The 20,691-nt window shown below is 48.0% G+C and overlaps 1 protein-coding gene across 2 annotated transcripts in view; it reads right to left on the bottom strand.

Annotated features, from left to right (window-relative positions):
- Window positions 1-2,368: 2,368 nt before the first annotated feature.
- The window catches only part of STMN4 (stathmin 4), an 18,706-nt gene continuing 383 nt past the window's right edge, over window positions 2,369-20,691 (bottom strand). The window contains exons 2-6 of one of the 2 annotated variants that reach the window (XM_081188864.1): window positions 14,575-14,661; window positions 13,642-13,737; window positions 11,096-11,304; window positions 7,496-7,687; window positions 2,369-6,007 (exon numbers count right to left, since the gene is read on the bottom strand). In XM_081188864.1, the coding sequence (XP_081044990.1) occupies window positions 5,948-6,007; window positions 7,496-7,687; window positions 11,096-11,304; window positions 13,642-13,737; window positions 14,575-14,587 (570 nt within the window). In that variant the 5' untranslated portion in view covers window positions 14,588-14,661 and the 3' untranslated portion in view covers window positions 2,369-5,947. The remainder of the gene's footprint in view (window positions 6,008-7,495; window positions 7,688-11,095; window positions 11,305-13,641; window positions 13,738-14,574; window positions 14,662-20,691) is intronic. The other variant, XM_081188865.1, reaches the window with a different exon arrangement.

Raw genomic sequence — 20,691 nt, 5'->3', positions numbered from 1 at the left:
AGAGATCTTCTGAGCAGGACCAGAGCAGCAGGGGGACGGGGAATTCAACTTGGTTCAAGTGTTAATGTGAACTCACGTGTTCATGTGAACCTGCCCGATTCAGCCTCGGTGGACCAAAACACAGCTATCTTTCAAAATCCACACTTCTCTGAATTTTGCATTGCTATTTTCCAAGCGATTCAAGTGTACAGTAGAACCTTGGGTTGCGAACGTGATCCATGTGGGAGGCACCTGCAGCATTCACAACCTGCAGCACCACGCCTGCACACGTGCGTGATGCGATTCAGCACTTCTGCACATGCGCAAGCGCCGAAACCCGGAAGTAACGCATTCCAGTACTTCCGGTTTCAGCACGGTCCGTAAACCGAAAATGCGCAACCCACAGTATTCGCAACCCGAGGTATGACTGTACCAAGATGCATTTCTTAGCTGGGAAGTGTACATATGTTAGTGAAAGCAACATATGTACGTATACCTTGTTAGAGTAAATTGTGTATGGAAACACATGTGTCGGGGGAAGTTATATACAATGAATTTTCATGAGGGCCTTTTAGAAAATAATAATCGCAAACTGATGCAGAAATGGAGAGTTCCGAACTGAAAGACTGGAAAACCGGAAATCTAAGACGGACCTAAATTGACAGGTGTGTTCATCCCTGTGGCTGAGCGACAAATACCAATATCCAAAGTTCTTGCAGGGGCATTGCAAAACTTCAGCATAGGAGCCAGTGGCGTAGCGTGGGGGTTGCAGGGGGGGCCGGCCGCACCGGGCGCAACATCTGGGGGGCACGCTCGCACTCGCAGCTCTCTGCCCCTACTAAAATCCATGGGTTAGGGGGTGCAAATTACTTGCCTTGCCCCGGGTGCTGACAACCCACGCTACGCCACTGATAGGAGCATAGGAAGCTGACTTGAGGTCCATGTGTCTTAGTACTTCCCATGCTGACTGCCAGTGATGTTCCCAGGGCTTCAAGCAGGGATTCTCACAACCCTCCCCGAAGATGCTGAGGATCAAATCTCGGACCTTCTCTGTTCTAAGCTGAGCTCTGGTCCTTTCCTCTGTTGGCTCAGGGGTGTTGGGATGTGGGCACTGTGAACTGGTTTCCTCTTTGCTTTTCTTTGCCTTTGCAATTCCCTGTTCTAATTCTAACAATATATTTTAATCCCCTTGGTATACAGCAGGAAGAGATGCATAGTCCATGGACAGCCATATTGAAATGGGTCTCTAGGGTTTGGCCAAACACTCTCCACTTTTAGTGATTTGGGTGCTTTTTCCTGAAAAAATATTTGGACTGTGTAACGATTGAGCATTGGGGTTTCTTTTTCCACATTGGTTTTCAGGGGGAAAGTCTGCAGGGCTGTTTCCATGGTTGGAATTCTAAGCTCAGAGACCATGACTCCAGGAGGAATGCTTGGCTCCTCCTTTCCCTTCCACATGTTCCATTGTTCGCTGGCTAAGCAAATGTCGTCGTTCACAGTCCCTATAAATACAACAGCCTTTTTCCCAGCTGAGAACCAAAATGTCCCTTTCTTCTCCTGCCCAGTTTGGACATAATAATGTCCTGGCTATGTAATGATACATCTTAAATGACAGCAGCTACCTTGTTCGACACCACAGTTAAATCATGGTGCTCACTCCCAGAGGATGGATGTCATTAAAAGTGGGTGAGACAAAATCATAGAGGAGGTGAGAGCTAGCGGGGTTTGAAATCTTGCATTTGAAAATGCTTGTTGGTTCTGACACATCTTTGTCTCCCGCTGCCTAGTCTCTTGCTCTGCTTTGGTAAATAACCTTACCTTGTCTGTTGCATTTTATAAGCTTTTTAAGGAAAGCGTTGATTGCTCTTCAAGTGCAAATGGAAGCTGCAGTGGGCAACTCACAGGAGCTGGAAAAGCGGGGTGTGCTTTAAATATCAACGCAGAATTTACATTTAAATCCCAACCCCACTAAAGTAACCCCCCCAAAGAATTTGTCCCCCTCAAATACATGTGTGTGCTTTCCATTCCTAGTGAGAATGGACTGGCTCCCTTCTTGCTGTCATTCTACCAGCAGGTGAAGACAGTTTTATTCCGCCAGACCTTTGGGAGCTGACTGGTTTGTTGTTGTTGTTTTTAAAAGGGCTTTTAATAGTTTTTGCTGATTTTACTAACAGCCTTTTAAAATATTTAAAATTCTAGTACAGTCTCTTTTTTAATGATTATCTTGTGTGTGTGTGTATATGTGTGTGTGTGTCTGTGTGTGTATAAGCTTTCTGTATTTTATCTGTCTTCTTTTAATTTGAATAATCCACCTTGAGTCCTGGTCTGGCGGGATATAAACAGATATAATAACACCACCACTCAGGAAAACAAACTCTTTGCCCAAATGTTCAGAAAGAAATGCCAACAGTTTTATTTACATCCATTGTGTACAAAACTTGAGGACAGCCTTTTGCCACAACCGGAACTGCTTCAAAGAGTCCTTTCCCTTCCCCCTCTGCTCTTGGATCAATGTTTCCAGGTGATGGATGGCTCTCCTCATAGCAATCCCCAGAGATGCCATTCTCACTCTGCCCCTCCTTATTTAATCAATAGCCTAAATACCTCATCCGGATGTCGGGGAGCCAAGGGCCCCGGCGGAGTTTTGCGATCAATACAGGATAGAGCTTTGCAGCAAGAAGTTAGAAACCTCCTGAAATTCCTCTCTTCTCTTTCTGCTTGCCAAAAGAGACCCCTGTCCTTTTGTTCCCCCTGCTTTGCTTGCTTAGCCTTCTTTCTGCTTTCTTGAGGGGCACCCAGGGATTCTGCCGTTTCATAGAATCACAGAACTGCAGAGACAGAAGGTATAAGCAAAGGTCATTTAGTCCAACCCCCTGAAATCCAGAATTTGCAGCCAAAGCATCCCCGACAGATGGCCATCCAACCTCCCTTTAAAAACCTTTGGTGAAGGAGAGTCCACTGCCGACCAGCTCTTACCACCATAAAGTTCTTCCTAAGAGTTAGTCGGAGTTTCCTTCCTTGTGATTTGAATCCCCTGGTTCCGTGCCCCTCCCCTGCAGAGCAGCAGAAAACAAACTTTCTCCCTCTTCCACATGACAGCTTTTCAGATACTGGAAGATGGCTCTTAATGTCACCTCTCCATCTTCTCCCTTCCAGGCTAAAGCAAGCTAAGCTGGGGTCCCCTCACACTGCTTAGGCTTAACATGTATTCAATATCGAGGTGCGAACAAGTAGCATGAGGCAAACATGGTTTCTGCATATGGTATGGGAGTGATGCTGGCAGACAAAGGAACCCTATTTGCCTCCTGGGTCAAGCGAGGTGGCCCTGGCTTTGGCAGATGAAGAAATGTGTGGTGCTCAGAAGCTTGCAAATCCCTACCACGCCTTAAGTTTGTAAAATCTGTTTTGTATTTTGGAATCCTCCTTGTCATTTGGAGGTACTCTGCTTCAGTCTCCATCAAGGGACGATGGGAAAGTGCACTCTGCGCATGCATGCAGACACACTCGTTCCTTGCCATTACTTCACATGAGCCAGAGCACTGCAAGGTATGTTGCCATCCCCAAGCAACTTGCAATGAACACCCCAGAACAGAAAAGCAGCCACAGTCAGTTTTGCTGGCCTGTAACTGTTCATCTCAGCTGAGCAAAATTGGCAAAAAAAAGGGACCTGTGTGAACAGGACTGGCTCAACAGCAAAAGCACCCAAGGTGTGCAGACGTCTGGGGGTGGACCTACGCAGCCCGCAATCCAACAGGTTGCGTGCTTCAGAACCCCTAGCCACATTTCAGAAGATGACAGGGTGCCACTCTTGGAGAGTGTATGACGGCTGCACACCCTCCAAACGTTGCATCCTGACACCCTCTGGTTTGCTGGTGGACAGACATTGGAAACCTCATGGAGGATGGGAAAAGGGGAGACAGTGCAGGGACAGTTTGGAGCAGGAAATGGTAAGCAGTGAAAGGGTTAAACACAGAACACACAAGCACACACACAAGCACACACACAAACCCTCACCATTTCTTGGCTCTAAATCATCCCTTCCCAGAGCTGATTTTCTACAATCAAAACAGTGTGTCACAATTTAAAACAACAACAACAACAACAACAACAACAACAACAACAACAACAACAACAACAACAACAACATGCATTTGCGGGCAATTTAACCCTGTCTTGAAGACAATTTCTAAAGGAAATAACCAGGCCAAATCCATTCCAGCTGCCCCGTGCCCCCCCCTTAAAATCTTTAAACCAAACAGCTCTCTTAACTGGGAAGGGAACTGCAACTGGAGAGAGGATATCAATCTGAATTTACAAGGGATTTTTAACTTGGAGGATTTGCTTAAGCATGTCTTTCTCCACACCCCAAAATTCTTAACTGTCTTTAATACCAGCTCTGCTGGCTTTATCTTCTAAAGTTGGAGGGCCCCTATAAACCAACTTCTCTCTCTATTTTTGCTCCCATCGTTTTTGTCCTTTCTCCAGGAGGTGAACTGATCTCTCTCTTGAAGGCGTCCCATCCAAATGAGGTGGTCTTAATTGTATTTTTAGTCATCATAAAGTTTGATGCCTCACCCTTCGCCCAGCGCAGTTTCACATCACCATCCCAAGGAGCAGGGCATCAAACTGCACACCTCAAGAATTCCCAGCTTGACTGTGACCTTGCAAGAATTTCTGGACTCATACGGCAATTAGGAAGTTTCCTCTCATCCGCTCAGATTTCAAGGAGGGCAGGAAGGTACAAGGGAACTTTGCCTGTATCTGACAATGGCGAATCTCTGGCAAAATATTTTTTAGAAAATTATTATTTAAAAACAAAGGTCTGTGCATTCGAAACCACAGCCACCTCCAGTTAAACGACCAGTATAAAGTAAGCAGCACATGAGGGGCACACAAAACACTAAAAAACCATTCTACGTTCTAAATCTTATATTAATCCAAAAATTGAGAGAGCTATGTACAAGATCACCAACACTTTGTTTGATCAAACTTATCCTCGTTGATCTCTACAGGAGCCTGGCTAAAGGAACATTTAAAGACTGCATCTTCCTTTTGGACACAATTTGAATACGTTTTCTGTTTGTGGCTTCTGTAGTAGATCTTGTACATAGCTCTCTCAATTTTTGGATTATTAATATAAGATTTAAAACATAGAATGGTTTTTATAGTGTTTTGTGTGCCGCGCATGTGCTGCTTACTTTATACCGGTCTACTGTGAGAATTGGCAGCATGGGCTCATTTCTTCAGTCCCTCCAGTTAAATGGCATCAGGCTTGAAACACCTGGGAGTTAAGCGACAGGGACGAAGGATTATGCAGGAAACTCAGAAATGGGGATGTTTCGTTCCACAGTGGTGACCGACATTAATGGCAAAACACACAAGAAAACACCCACCCCAGAAGTGACTCCGCTCCCTCTGCTTGCTCTCAGCGGCCTGGGTCACCAGAGTCTACATCTCCTTCCTCTTCACCCCCACCCCACCCACAACCCTGCCTCGACACCCCCCTTATACGAGTCTGCCATTCTGACCGCCCCCCTCCATCAGTTGGGTTCCATACTGGACACTGCAAGTGCGGGACAATAACAGAACATCCGCGCCATTATATATATTTTTGTGGGGTGTGTGTCTCCAGTCATCCATGCCCACCCCCTTCCCTCCCACCCACCCCCAAATACACCCAGCTCTTCCTCCCAGCTCTTTCTTCCCCTTGTAGTTCCCCCTCCCTCCCTCAAACACACGAGATGCTGTCACCAACCAATTCTTCACATTCACAAACAACGAAAGCAGAGGACAGTCCTGATCCGCAAGTCAACACGTTGCACTTGGAGGCAGCCGCCGCTGCTGCCATCGCCACCACCACTGCCACGTCAGCCGCCTGCCATCATCACAATCATCATCTTCTTCTTCTTCTTTTGGAGCTGTCAGTCCAAAGTGTCATGTGCCCGCCCCGGCGGGGAGTGGGGCTCCTTTACCTCGAGGCTTCTTCCTTCAGCTCCTTGTTCTTCCGGACCTCCTCAGCGTGCTTGTCCTGTGGAGACACCGCCAAGGTGAGGGGATGGTCACTTGCTCAGGTGGCTTCCAAACTGGGTTAAACATATTTACAGAGGAGGGTGTAGACAGAGGCATTATGGTCATATCTGGCACGCTTTTAACTTGCACAATTTCAAGCATAAGCAGTTGAAGGGGGTTGAAATTGCACGAGTTAAATGCGAGCGAGGCAGAGAGAATTAAAGGTTTGTTCGCACCAGGTCTGCTTTGGGTTACTCAGCGCATAAAGAGCTTTTACGATACGATAATCTTTATTGTCATTGTCCCATACAGAACAATGAAATTGAAAAATCTACATAAGACATTCACAACCCAACAAACCTGCTATCCCAGCTATCCCAACCTGGTTAGCCTCCTAAAAGCTCTGATACCCCATTTTTAAATGCAATATACTCCCATAGAGACTCCTTACACGGGGTTTAAAACCCAAATCGCATTTGGATAGAAACTGTTTCTCAGGCGGCTAGTCCTAGTCTTTATAACCCTGTACCTTCTTCCAGAAGGCAGAAGCTGAAAGAGAACATTTCCGGGGTGCGCACTATCCTGCGCTATCTCTGCAGCTTTCTTATGGCACTTGGAAACATAGATTTGATCCAAGGTGGGAAGAGTGCACCCAATTATTCTCTCCGCAGTCTTTACAACCCTGGACAGCATTGGTTTTCCCCTGACCGTGCAGCTCCCAAACCACACACACAGACCATAAGTTAATACACTCTCTGTTTAAGCTCTCCGCCTTGCTTGGAGGAAGCAAGTTTGGCTCAGCACACCCATTCTGGGATGCTCTTGCAAGATCTCGCAGCGCCATCTGAGCTCCCACGAGCTCTTGTGTGAGCATCCCTAGGCTTCTAGATCCAGTGTACGGAGATGGCCTTGCAGAAAGCTTAAAAACTCTTTCCGTGCCAGATCTGTTTGGGTTGCCCCACGTGAAAAAAGCTGAGACTCTCTCCTTTCCTTGCTGGGCAAGAACCACTCAGTGTTCAGACTCTGGGAATGCTGGATGCAGAACCCTTGGAACCAAAACTCTGATTCCAATGCATTTGTACTGTGTAAGTATTTTTAAAATTGTTCTGATATTGCAGTGGTTCTCAACCTGTGGGTCCCCAGATGTTGTTGGACTACAACTCCCATCATCCCTAGCTAGCAAGGCCAGAGCTCAAGGATGATGGGAGTTGTAGTCCAACAACATCTGGGGACCCACAGGTTGAGATCCGCTGAATCAGGGTGGTATCCAATAGGTCCGTTTTAGTGCAAGAATTGCCCACCTAGTTCAACATCCTCTTCTCATCGTTGCCAACTAGATGCCTGTGGGAACCAGGAGGCAGGACCCGAGTTCAAGAGCCCTCTTCCCTCCTGAAGTTTCCAGGTACTGGAATTCAGAAACAGTGCTGCCTCCATCCTGCAAATCTCTCTGAGGTAGCCCAACCCACACCTCCCGCAGCTTTTTTTCTTGCAGCTGGCCCCTCCTCACCTTCTCCTGCAAGCGTTCCAACATAGCAGCTAGATGTGCCTCCCGGTTCTCCTTGTTGGACTCCATCTTCTGCATCAGCCTCTCCTTGGCCGTCTTGATGAAGTTGTTGTTCTCCTCGATGGCTTTCTGAATGACCTCTCTCTCGTGCTCTCGCTTCCCCGCCAGGTGCTTCAGCAGCTCTGCTTCCTGGTACTAAGCGCACAAAGCAAGACAAGGCATCAAGGACCAGTCATCCTTTGACACAATTCCCATTGTTGGGAGGCGAGTATGGAATCATAGAATCCTAGAGTTGGAAGAGACCACAAGGGCCATCGAGTCCTACCCCCTGCCAAGCAGGAAACACCATCAGAGCACTCCTGACATATGGTTGTCAAGCCTCTGCTTAAAGACCTCCAAAATAGGAGACTCCACCACACTCCTTGGCAGCAAATTCCACTGTCAAACAGCTCTTACTGTCAGGAAGTTCTTCCTAATGTTTAGGTGGAATCTTCTTTCTTGTAGTTTGGATCCATTGCTCCGTGTCCGCTTCTCTGGAGCAGCAGAAAACAACCTTTCTCCCTCCTCTATGTGACATCCTTTTATATATTTGAACATGGCTATCATATCACCCCTTAACCTCCTCTTCTCCAGGCTAAACATGCCCAGCTCCCTCAGCCGTTCCTCATATGGAGGAATGAATCCATATGGAGTATGGATCTTCCCAATTTCCCACATGTCAAAGATGCTTCTAAGCCTCTCCCCGGTGCTTACAGTGCATGTGAGGGGCAGGGGGGAAAGAATTAAAGTTCTAATTCTGCTTGCGTCTTGCTTCTAAACTGATTGAGGGCTGCGGACGGGGGATCTGCAACTGCATCACAGCCTTCCTGCTCTTTTGTCGTCGCCTGTGAAATGGCTTTGGAATCCACTCATCTCTTTCCCCTGCATGGAGTCCTATACATTTCAGAATGGCTCCCCCATATCAAATAGGAAAGGTCTTTTGGATCAGGCCAATGGCCCATCTAGTCAAGCCACCTGGCTGACCAAATGCACGTGGGAAACCCACAAGCAGGATTTGAACACAAGACCCCTCCTCTCCCCTCCTGTGGCTTCCAGCAACTTGGATATTCAGAAGCACTGCTGCCTCTGACTATGGAGGCAGAGCAGAGCCAGTGTGGCTAGCAGCCATCAATAGTTTAAAAGGGTTAAAAATCTGGGTAAGACTGTTGAGTGGTTATCAAAGTGCATTTGCATCCAAGTGTGTTCAGCCCTGTGGGTGGGTTTATAGGAAGCGAGCTGCTCAGCACTGCTGAATCTCTTTCCAGACAGGAAGCAGTGGACAGCTACCACTTCCCACACATATGGAACAGGAAAGGGGTTAATGCTGGATCTGGTTACTCTGACTAGAAGGAAACTGAGCCATGGACAGGAATTCATTCATCTCTGACATCCGGCTGTTGTGGCTGGCAAGGCCCATTCTTGAGTATCTGCCAAGGTCAGGCAGGGAGACAGAGAGATGCCACCTAATGGCTGATCAATAATTCACTGGCTGGCAAACCACACACATTTCCTCATTACGGGAGCCTTCCTTGTATCATCAACACACAGTGCCTTTTTGACCTCAAAATGCTTTGGCAGCGTTTTGGAGAACTGATTTTTCTGGGTCTGACGTCAGCCTCCTCCTTTGAAGCACCCCAGTTGGGAAGCTTCTTAAAGCACTTTTGCATACCGCACTTTGCAGGTGTCTTTAACTGCATGCTATGCAGGCAGCATGAGCAAGGCTGAGACCCTCCCTGCCCCCAGACTGCCTCGCCAGAGTGGTGCATGCTCTAGTTATCTCCCGCTTGGGCTACTGCAGTGCACTTTACATGGGGCTCCCTTTGAAGGTGACCCGGAAACTACAACTAATCCAGAATGCGGCAGCTAGACTAGTGACAGGGAGTGGTTGCCGAGACCATATACAGTGGTACCTCGGGTTACATACACTTCAGGTTAGAAACGCTTCAGGTTACAGACTCCGCTAACCCAGAAATAGTACCTCGGGTTAAGAACTTTGCTTCAGGATGAGAACAGAAATTGTGCTCTGGTGGCGTGGCAGCAGCGGGAGGCCCCATTAGGTAAAGTGGCGCTTCAGATTAAGAACAGTTTCAGGTTAAGAATGGACCTCCGAAACAAATTAAGTACTTAACCCGAGGTACCACTGTACTAAATGTCAAACATTAAAAACTTCCAGACACAGGGCTGCCTTCAATTGTCTTCTAAAAGTTGTGCCGTTCTTTATCTCCTTGACATCTGATGGGAGGGCGTTCCATAGGGCGGGCAGGTGCCACCACCGAGAAGGCCCTTTGCCTGGTTCTCTGTAACCTCAATTCTTGCAGTGAGAGAACCGCCAAAAGGCCCTCGGTGCTGGACCTCAATGTCCGGGCTGAACGATGGGGGTGGAGATGTTCCTTCAGTTATACAGGACTGAGGCCGTTTAGGGCTTTAAAGGTCAGCACCAACACTTTGAATTGTGCTCAGAAATGTACTGGGAGCAAATGTAGGTCTTTCAGGACCAGTGTTACAGTGGTAACCTGAAGCGTAAGTAACCTGAAGCATATGTAACCCAAGGTACCACTGTATGTTTTTATATGTACTGTAAGCCACCCAGAGTGGCTGTGGAAACACAGCCAGAAGGGCAGGGTATAATAATAATAATAATAATAATAATAATAATAATAATAATAATAATAATAATAATAATAATAAATTGGGCACAGAGAGGGCAAGTCCTCTGTAGCTAACAAACATTTGTTTCTTTGTTCCCTCCCCTTTCAATGGCCACCACACTGCTTTTAAATCCCCCTTTGTGAGTTTATTACCAGAGGTTTGTTAGCATAGGCTCCCTTACTTACATTGCACTCTGTGTAGGCCCAGAGGCTCCCTTCCCTTGCACCAAGGCAGAAACTTTATGACTACATTACAAAACCAAAAGAACAGTATGACTATGAAGGTGGTGGAGTCTCCTTCATAGGAGGTCTTACCGCAGAGGTTGGATGCCCATCTATCATATATGATTTAGCTGAGATTCTATGAAGATGGCAGTGTGCATACACTGACCAAAGGAATGTGCCTGCAGAAGGCTGTGAATACACTTGATGGCCCTGTCTGTACCTACCCTTGAGAAATAAACTCCAGCAACTTATAACATTTCCTGCGTTGCATCATGTTTCATTGATCAGGTGCAGCTGCTTGTTTCTCTTAGGAGTCAAGCTAGAGCCACAAAAGCAGTGGGATTCTAGGGGGCTCAAGATTCTTCCCTGAATTTTCATTTGTGCTTTTTAATAAAGGCCCGTAGCCTTGACCCAGAGAGGTAATGGAAAAGGAGAAGGTGGTTAGTCATGAACCAGCTTAATGGGTCTGCTTGCAGATGTTGAGAGCAGACTCATAAACTGTTCACCAATGAAAATGCTAGAAGGATGCAACTGACCTGATGTGACATTTGAGCCACTCCGGTTGCCCTTTTCCTGGCACATGGGGGAGAGAAGGCAAGTTCTCTACCCAGTCCCCTGTATGACCAAACCATGTCCTGCCCCCTGAAAGGCCTGCCATGTTTGCCAGCTGGGTGCTGAAGAAGGGTCTCACCTTGCGTCTCTCCTCAGCCGCTTCCAGCTTTTTCTGGATCTCTTCCAGGGAGGGGTCTCGCCGCCGGGGCAGAGAGGCATTGAATTCTGGGATCCCTTCAAAGGAGGGTGGCTTCAGGATGACCTCAAAGGACTGGCCGGAGGTGCGCTTGTTGAGCTCGATGACCTCCATGTCAGAAATGACGCACCAAGTGAGGTCTACAGTGTCTACTGGAAGAGAAGAGGGAGGGAGAGGCTGGGATGTAATCATGCTAAAGAGCAAATGTGTTAATGGAGGGAATTATGCTGGGGATATCTCAGGGCATCCAGCTAGAGAAAGCACAGGAAGGGGTCTTATTCAGAGTCAGACAACTGGTCCATTGAGCTTAGCACTGACTGGCAGCAGCTCTCCAGTGTTCCAGACAGAAAGTCTCCCCAGCACCACCTGGATATGCCACTGAGAACTGAATTTGGGAGCTTCCCTGGTTGCCAAACACCCACCAGACATCTGGTGATATAATCCAGTCCCCACATTGGACCTGATTCCAATCAGCAGAGGAGGATTTAGGGCAGTGTGACCGGTTGCCCTGCACTGGGAGCTGAGCCAAGGGTGCGCTGCAGGGCATCACAACTATGACATAGTGAACTGAGCAGAACAGATGTTGAGAAGCAAGGGGTGCCAAATTTGGGGCTTACACAGAGCACCACTGAAATATGAAAGAACAAAGTCTGCCCCTGCAACCAGGCTGCTACCAACATGAGTTCTGTCCTGCGCTATGGATCATGTTCCAAGAACCCTCAACAACTTCACAGACATGGAGGAGATCTTCACCAAACAAGCAAGTTTGGGAAAGGCTTCCAGACTTCAGAGTAGAAAGCATGAACCCCACAAGAACAAAGAAAGAGCCTCTCCTCAGCATCCGGGGAGCCTATTCTTATTATTTATATTCCGCCCTTCACCTGAAGATCCCAGGGCACTTCACTACAGGAAAAGGCTATGCTCCAGCTGCTTCTTTCTCTGGGGTCGCTAAATAAAAATGAAATAGGTGTTTGGAGAGGGAATGGACCATGACGTTTCTGTGGGATGTGAAACACAAAAGCAGTCAAGTACAGTGGTGCCTCGCAAGACGAAAAGAATCCGTTCTGTGATTCTCTTCGTATAGCGGTTTTTTCGTCTTGCGAAGCAAGCCCATTGAAGGATTAGCGGATTAGCGCTATTAGCGGCTTTTAGCGGCTTATCTGCTGATCGGATCAGCTGATAAGCGGCTTAGCGGCTTAGAAAAAAGGGGGGAAAGGGAAAAAAACCAGCAGGAACTCGCAAGACATTGTCGTCTTGCGAAGCAAGCCCATAGGAAATTCGTTTTGCGAAGCACCTCCAAAACGGAAAACTCTTTCGTCTAGCGAGTTTTCCGTCTTGCGAGGCATTCTTCTTGCGGTGCACCACTGTACAACGTTCCTAGAATGAACATGTTTACACATGGGGAGGAATGTTTGTCCAGCCAGCGGGTAAACTTCCTGTTTCCTTCTGGGCTGGGACAGACTTCCTCTGCATATGACTAGAGGTGGGCGTGGCCTCACCTGTGCAGGTAATGACAAAAGCACAGGGCAGGGCAGCCATCTCCCTCTCTTTGACTATATGCATCAAAGAAGCAATATCTGCTTAGCCAAAGATGCCCTCTTGGCATCTTCCAGCCAAGAGAGGACAAAGGAACTGTCTCCTTATGAGATAGTTTCTAGGTGTATGTTACTTTTCTAAGCTAAGTCTGCCTTCTGGGATCCTATTGTGAACAGAATGATATGTGAGTAAACCTTTTTATACTTTTGTAGAAGACTGTGTCGTGTCTTATCTTTTATGAGGGAATGAGGGGGAAATACCAGAACAGGTATTGTAGAGGCTTTAGTGAGCCTGAGCAAATGCATCTGCTCTGAGTTTAAAAAAGGGGAATGGTACTCTGCTAAATTGTGGAACTTGTTAACACAAGTTGGAAAAGGATATAATCAGACAATATATCCTCTCCTGCATCCCTGAACAATCCCACAGTTTCTCTCCTTGCCAGGAGCAGGCGCAAGGAGCGTCCAGCTGTTGTCAGACCTGAACCACTAACCTAGATTACATTCCTAACAAGACCAGGGTTGGGAGTGGATGCCTGGCTGCTTTGATCACTTGGGACCATCTCGACTACAGAGCAGCTTAAACCTAAGTGACATGTAAATGTCAAAACAATTCAATTTTTCAGAAACTCCGTTTTATAAAAACGTAATTTTTATAAAAGAAAAGAAGTGGAGCCTCTCCTGTGTTACTCGCAGGGTGTGGGCATGTTCTGCTGGCATTGTCTAGAGTATAAGAATGCATAATGCATGTCTTAGATTCATAATATATCATAATATATAATATATTACCTTCAAGCCTTCTCAGAGCCCATGGGAAAGGGAGGCAGGAGGGAGCGGTGCCATCCACCATTTGTGGAAAAGATCACGGGCAGAAGGAGCTGAGCAAATGGGACACATAGGGCAGCAGGCCCAAACCCACACGCGTCTGGAAGTTAATGGGTCGGTTGCCTCACTTACCTTCATATTTATAAGATGGTTTGTTTAAGGGGTCTGAGAGGAAGCAGGAACAGAAGAGAGACACTAAAGGGAGCTCCTTCATTTTTTCTTTGTAGGCTGCAGGGAGGGGAAAAACACTTTGTCAGGAAAGGTCAAAGTCCTTCACTAAACAGGCTCCCATCCACACAACTGCCTGGCCTCTTCCTTCTCCTCCTTATCTCGCTGCTTCCCTTGTACAACTCAGCAGGGAGGAGAATGGGGACAGGGCCGGCACACCCATAAGGTGGACTGAGAAAGCTGCCTCAGGTGGCGGAAAGCCATGAGGCAGTGCCGCTGCTCATTGGAAGTTGACACTCTTCCGTTGGCAGAGAGGTGGTGGTGCTTTCAGATGAGATCTTGTGAGATCTTGCTGAAATCTCACACATTCTGCAAGATCTTACCAAAATATTGGATTATCTCATGCTCTCTGTGCATAGCTGTCAACGTTTCCCCTTTTTTAAGGGAAATTCCCTTATTCCGAATAGGATTCCTCGCAAGAAAAGGGGGAAGTTGGCAGCTATGCCTCTGTGAGATCTCTCCAAAAACCATTGCCACTTCATGGGTGCTACAGCACAACCCAGGTAAGGGAGGCGTGGGGGCGGGGGGCAGTAGCAGGGCAGCTGTCCCTGGATGGGGACAAAACTAAGACAAGCCAGCTCTGCCTGTCATTAGCTCTGGTGCCACCTTCTGATGGTCTCCCCGCCTTCTGACCCATCCGTCCCAAGGGGCAAAGAGCAGCAGGGGTGCTATAATCCCATGTTTTAGTCATGGGCTTGGTGGAAGCATTTGACCATTGGTTGCGCAATGTGGGAAGGAAGATGCTGGCCTTTTGGACTGATCCAAGACAAGGGTCTTCTTATCTTCTGCATGGACCTGCTTACTGGCCAAGCAGCAAGAACACTCGCGTTTCCATACCTGCCAGCGTCATGGTGCCTGGTGTTCTGGGCCTCCTGCTGTCTGAGCACGTATCTGAGTAGGCAAAGATCGTGTCCTTCTTGTAATCTGCAGAAAGAAAGCAAATGAACAGGGGTGAATTTAGTTACCGGGTTGTGCTTTGACCTTTTCCAGGAAAAAGGGGAAAACATAATGTCAAGATGCTACAGTTTGTATGCTGAAGAAAGGAGGAACCAATGGTGGTATCTTGCTTTGGTAGGGCTATTTCACAGTTACCATAATATAGGTATTAAAAAATTGCACCCAATAAACCAGTTTCTAGGCTGGGTTCTGCAACAATGCAAAAGGTGATCGGTACAGATTAATAGCATTTGAATATTTAACCCTCTTATTTGTTTTTGAAAGTGTGAGGAGAGGCAAAGAACTCTGTCAGGCAGTGAAATGTCCGCCCTAATCCAGCAGGCTATTACTGCGTCTCTCTGTTCAATCCCAGTTAAGAGCCTACCACTCCTCAATAAACTTCTTCACTTGTTTTCCAGAGACCCTTCTATGTAAGGGCTGGTTCAAACAACTGCCTTCCCCTCTACAATTGTGAAGTGTTGATTTTGTTGATCAGGTCTTGTTTGCAAGAATGCAGCTACTCACAGCAAGACTATTACTAACTCAATGCAATTTTGGTTGAACCTTCGCACCGCCACTGGAGTAAGTAATAATATCGCTGTTCTTCAGAAGTTTGATATCCCCAAATGATTTTCTCCTCCCTTGGAAAAGATACAGGGATAGGCAGAATGGCCTAACAAGCACTTGGTCTATGTTCAGAGGCTGTGTAATGATAAGAACATGTGGGTTATTGTAGCCAATGCAGGTATCTCTGCTCCATTTGGCAAAGATAGCTTTCTGGAGTTAGAATCAGAGTTGTAGAGCTGGAAGGGACCTAAAGGGCCATCCAGCCCAACCCCCTGCAATGAGAAGGGCACTCTAACCAACACAGACACAAGAGGCCACCTGACAGTGTGAATCAGCGCTTGGAAGCAAATGGCACCAAGTCTCCGATGACCCCAGTTAACACGGCCCTCACAGCTAGGGAGGGAAAACAGAGTCTAGACAATGGGAGCCATTCGGTACCATACACAGGGTGGGGAAGCAGCTGCTCTGCGGAGAAGAGATAGAAGGAATTGTCCTTTCAAAAGTTATCATGGATCTCTGGGCCCTACACTCATGTCTCAAAAGGCGATCAGAGCAAAGCATCTAACCAAAATGTCATGGGACGGGGAGTAGGGGATGAGATATCAAAGAGAAATCATGAGGTTTCATTATTACTTTTTTGTGGTCAGCCAGCCTGGGGTCATGAAGCGGTCTGACTTTTAGTGTGCCATGTAGTCTGACATTGTTGTTGTTTAGTCGCGTCCAACTCTTCGTGACCCTATGGACCAGAGCACGCCAGGCACTCCTGTCTTCCACTGCCTCCCAGAGTTTGGTCAAACTCATGCTGGTAGCTTCCAGAACACTGTCCCACCATCTCGTCCTCTGTCGTCCCCTTCTCCTTGTGCCCTCCATCTTTCCCAACATCAGGGTCTTTTCCAGGGAGTCTTCTCTTCTCATGAGGTGGCCAAAGTCTTGGAGCCTCAGCTTCAGGATCCGTCCTTCCAGTGAGCACTCAGGGCTGATTTCCTTCAGAATGGATGGGTTTGATCTTCTTGCAATCCATGGGATTCTCAAGAGTCTCCTCCAGCACCATAATTCAAAAGCATCCATTCTTCGGCGATCAGCCTTCTTTATGGTCCAACTCTCACTTCCATACATCACTATTGGGAAAACCATTTTGTTGTTGTTGTTTAGTCATTTAGTCGTGTCCGACTCTTCGTGACCCCCTGGACCTGAGCACGCCAGGCCCTCCCGTCTTCCACTGCCTCCCAGAGTTTGGTCAAACTCATGCTGGTAGCTTCGAGAACACTGTCCCACCATCTCGTCCTCTGGCGTCCCCTTCTCCTTGTGCCCTCCATCTTTCCCAACATCAGGGTCTTTTCCAGGGAGTCTTCTCTTCTCATGAGGTGGCCAAAATATTGGAGCCTCAGCTTCAGGATCTGTCCTTCCAATGAGCACTCAGGGCTGATTTCCTTCAGAATGGAGAGGTTTGATCTTCTTGCAGTTCATGGGACTCTCAAGAGTCTCCTCCAGCACCAGAATTCAATTCTTCGGCGATCAGCCTTCTTTATGGTCCAGCTCTCACTTCCATACAACACTACTGGGAAAACCATAGCTTTCACTATACGGACCTTTGTTGGCAAGGTGATGTCTCTGACGTAGGGTAGCCAATGTAGTGCCCTATGGAAGTGGCTGGGCCACAACTCCCATCAGCCCCAGCCAGCACAGACCATGGTAGAGGATGCTGGGAGTTGTAGTCACATATGTCTTGAAAGTGCCACGCTTGTTTGCCCCGTTCCAGCAAACTACAGCTGGGCTAGGCTTTCTGCTGGGAACTTCCGCAGCAGGCATGATGTGTCTGGGGCATTTGCGTGACCTCCAAGCCTACATCCCAGCTGGACAAAATCCATATATAGCTGTAGATGCTCTGGCAACAGGCTTCAGAGCAAAATCAGGCTGCTAAGCCTCCATTGCCTTCCCATCTGACACAGCTTCTGTCAAAAGTTCTTCCCACTCACTGGTTATATAAGACTCAGCAGGCTGCAGCTGCAGAGAGACCTTCCCAGCCTACAATGAGGGGGGAGTCCCAGTCTGTTCACAAGTGATGCTCAGATCCGGTTTTGTGCTCAAAGGCACATTGGCCATAACCTGTGTTGCATTTGCCCTCTTCCTGCACTGCATTAGCAACACACATGTCCAAAACCCATCATTTCCTCCACACGTGAAAAGGGGCTGGGCCTTCCAGCCAGTATTGTTGGCTACTGGCTAGGCTCTGCCTCCTTCAATGCTTCTGAATACCAGTTGCTGGAAAGAGCAGGAGGAGAGAGAGGTCCTGCGCACAAATCCTGCTTGCGGGGCTCCCAGAAACGGCATCTGGTTGGCCACTGTGAGAACAGGAGGTTGGACTAGAAGGTGCCATTGGCCTGATCCTGCATAGTGCAAGCGAGGGAAAGCCACCAAGTGCAGAGTCGGGCACAGAGTCCTTCTGAGAATGGGACCAGAAGCCATCTTTGCAAATGGAAGTTGACACCCCTTTTGCTGTGACAGTGGCAGTGGGCTGAAATTGGGGGCATTAGCAGCAGGGAGGGGTGCTCCCCCCCCACCTGATCAATTGTGACACTTGACTACAGCACATAGTGGTGCAGCTATCACAGGATTGAGGGGTAAGAACATGCTCAAGACCACTGTTTTCTTTACTGTTGCTTCATCCTATCCTTCCAGGGTTGCATCGTGGCACGTGGCACAGAAAGCAGATATTGAGGACAAGGTTCTGGTGAGTCCTAGCTTGTTTTCATTCTAAATATATTTTTAATTCTCTTCCTTAGCCACCTTGGATACATAAAGCCCTGCTCTTAAGCTCCTCCACATGTCTAGAAGCTGGCTGGTGGTGAGGAATGGGACTCTGTACATGTTCAAAAGAAATCATGCCACCCCACCTTGTCCTACGAGTTCCTCTGGCAAAGCTTCCCACAAGCAAAGCTTGATGGCAAGAGGTGTTTGACAGTGGAACCGATTCCCTCAGAAGGTGTGGACTCTCCTTTGAAGGCTTTTAAAGAGAGGGTGGATGGCCACCTGTCAGTAGTGATCCCTGATTTGCAGGAGTTGGACTACATGAGCCTTGGGGATCCCTTCCACCTCTACAGTGTGGAGCCAGTGTGGTGTAGTGGTTAAGAGCGGTAGTCTCGTAATCTGGGGAACCGGGTTCGCGTCTCCGCTCCTCCACATGCAGCTGCTGGGTGACCTTGGGCTAGTCACACTTCTCTGAAGTCTCTCAGCCCCACTCACCTCACAGAGTGTTTGTTGTGGGGGAGGAAGGGAAAGGAGAATGTTAGCCGCTTTGAGACTCCTTAAAGGGAGTGAAAGGCGGGATATCAAATCCAAACTCTTCTTCTTCTTCTTCTACAGTTCTAGGATTCAACCCCACCACCAGACAAGACACTCAGATGGCTTCTTCCTTTCCATGATGCTCAGCAGCCACCCCTCTCATTCCAGGAGCGCTAATTGTGGCTGACAGGCCACCCCTTCCTTTGTCATGACTTTGCAAGCGGCTTTGTCAACAGCTGCGGGGACTTATCCTTGGCTCTAACCAGATGATGAGTATGAAAATCTCCTTTAGGAAAAGGCCAACTTGGCGGTGTGGGTGGGGTTGGGAGAGAAACGAACTAACTAGGGTGGCCACCTACACAGGAAGGGGAGAGAAGGAGAAATAGATTCATTGGTGCCAATAGGTGCAAATTCAGAAACAAGGAGCAGAATTCAAAGAGAAATGCAACGCAGTGGGGAAGACTGTGGCCAGGTGAGCTTTGTTCTTCCTCATTCTGCTGTCCATCATGTGTTAATTGCTGATGGGCAACTTTCACCCCACACCTCCCGTCTTCAAACAGAAGATGCCTTCACTGAGAGGACTGCCCTCTGCTAGAACAAGTGGTGCTGATGTGAGAGGGAGAGGCAAGGGAGAGCAACAGAGAGCGAGGACGCTGCCCGTCTTTGCAGTGGTTCCGCCACGGATGCTCCTCCGGAGCTTAATGAATAAGGGAGTGCGGAGGAAACAACAGCCCTGTATAATATAGGATGAGCTCATTCGAGCTGCAAACAGGCAGGGCATGACGGGAGAGACCTCGCTTTGCAGCCACCTACAAAATGGAAGCTCCACAGCACGCCTTTGCATGCATGTGTTAAGTATTGGGCGGGGGGGGGGGGCATTGGCTTCTTTCCCCTGCCACATCCCCCAAAACTCATCGCTCGCAGCACGCAGGCACCCGGCAGAAATTAAGAAAATAACAATATGCATGCAGTGAGAAGGATAAAAACTAACTTACATTCCCCCCCCCTCATCCAGCAATTATCCTATTCCACCACCACCACCCAGAAATAATCATTTGCACACTTGACAAAAAAGGAATGTGGAAGAATGAGTGGCATAGCTGTCAACTTTTCCTTTTTCTTGCCAGGAATCCTGTTCGGAATAAGGGAATTTCCCTTTAAAAAAAGGGAAACGTTGACAGCTATGGTGAGTGGCTCTTGCCACATGGTAGCCTCCGTGCTTAGATGTCAGACTCCAGGAGAAGCAAAGACCGCCCTCTGAAAATATTCTTATTATTTTCAAATACCCTCCTTTGGCTTCGTACACAGCAGGTTTGCAAAAGCGAGCGAGCGAGCGAAATTTCTCCCCTTGGAAGCGTCTTTATCAGGAACTCAGCCCCTCCGCCCCTTTCCAAGGAATTCCAGCGCCCACTCCTGCATTGATTTCAGAAAGGGGGTCTCTCTCCCCACCCACCCTCGACAAGCAAGGCATTGCAGTTTCCCTTGAATGACAGGCTAGAGAGCAGCTGCCTCCCCTTCCCTTTTGGCATGCCTCGTGGAAACAAAAGTAAGGATTTGGTGACGTAAGGGTGGAAGATGGCTCTGGTGGCAGCCACGAGTTCCCCTCTAGCTTGAACACCGCCGTCAGTCACAGAGGAAAAGCATGGGGAGGGATAGAGGCTATTGTACATGACCCCACCCCCATTTGTACATCACCCCCCCCAATCCCTTGCAGACATGGTGCATGTAACATGTTTGTTGGGAAATCCACAGCCAAAAGCACACACACACACACACACGTGCAATCATCCACATTTGCATACTCTCATTTCTCCTCTGGAGCGGAGGGGGAAGCACTCTGCACATGCTCTCTAGAGCCACTTCACTATTACTACTTTGCTAGTTCAAAGACTCGACCGTTACCGTTAAAGCTGGTCCTTCTTCAACTAAACCCCAGAGAGCCCTGACTAATAAATATTAAGCCCCGATGTGGTCTTTCTCTGGAGGAAAGGTACCATGCGGAAGTGAGCTGAGGCTAGGCTGAATATGACCTGTAGGAGTAAAAAAAAAAAGCGAGGGGCCGTAAGAAGGAGTTTGGTTAGAGAGGTCTGCCCCCCCCTCCAAGAAATGGAACAGTTTTTGGGATCGCCTGTTGCTGCCCAGAAGAACCAGGGGAAGGAGGTTTGTTAG

Source organism: Podarcis bocagei (assembly GCF_964188305.1).
Source record: "Podarcis bocagei genome assembly, chromosome: 3".
In the NCBI taxonomy this organism is placed as follows: Eukaryota; Metazoa; Chordata; class Lepidosauria; order Squamata; family Lacertidae; genus Podarcis; species Podarcis bocagei.
This window is presented reverse-complemented; position numbering and strand designations above follow the sequence as displayed.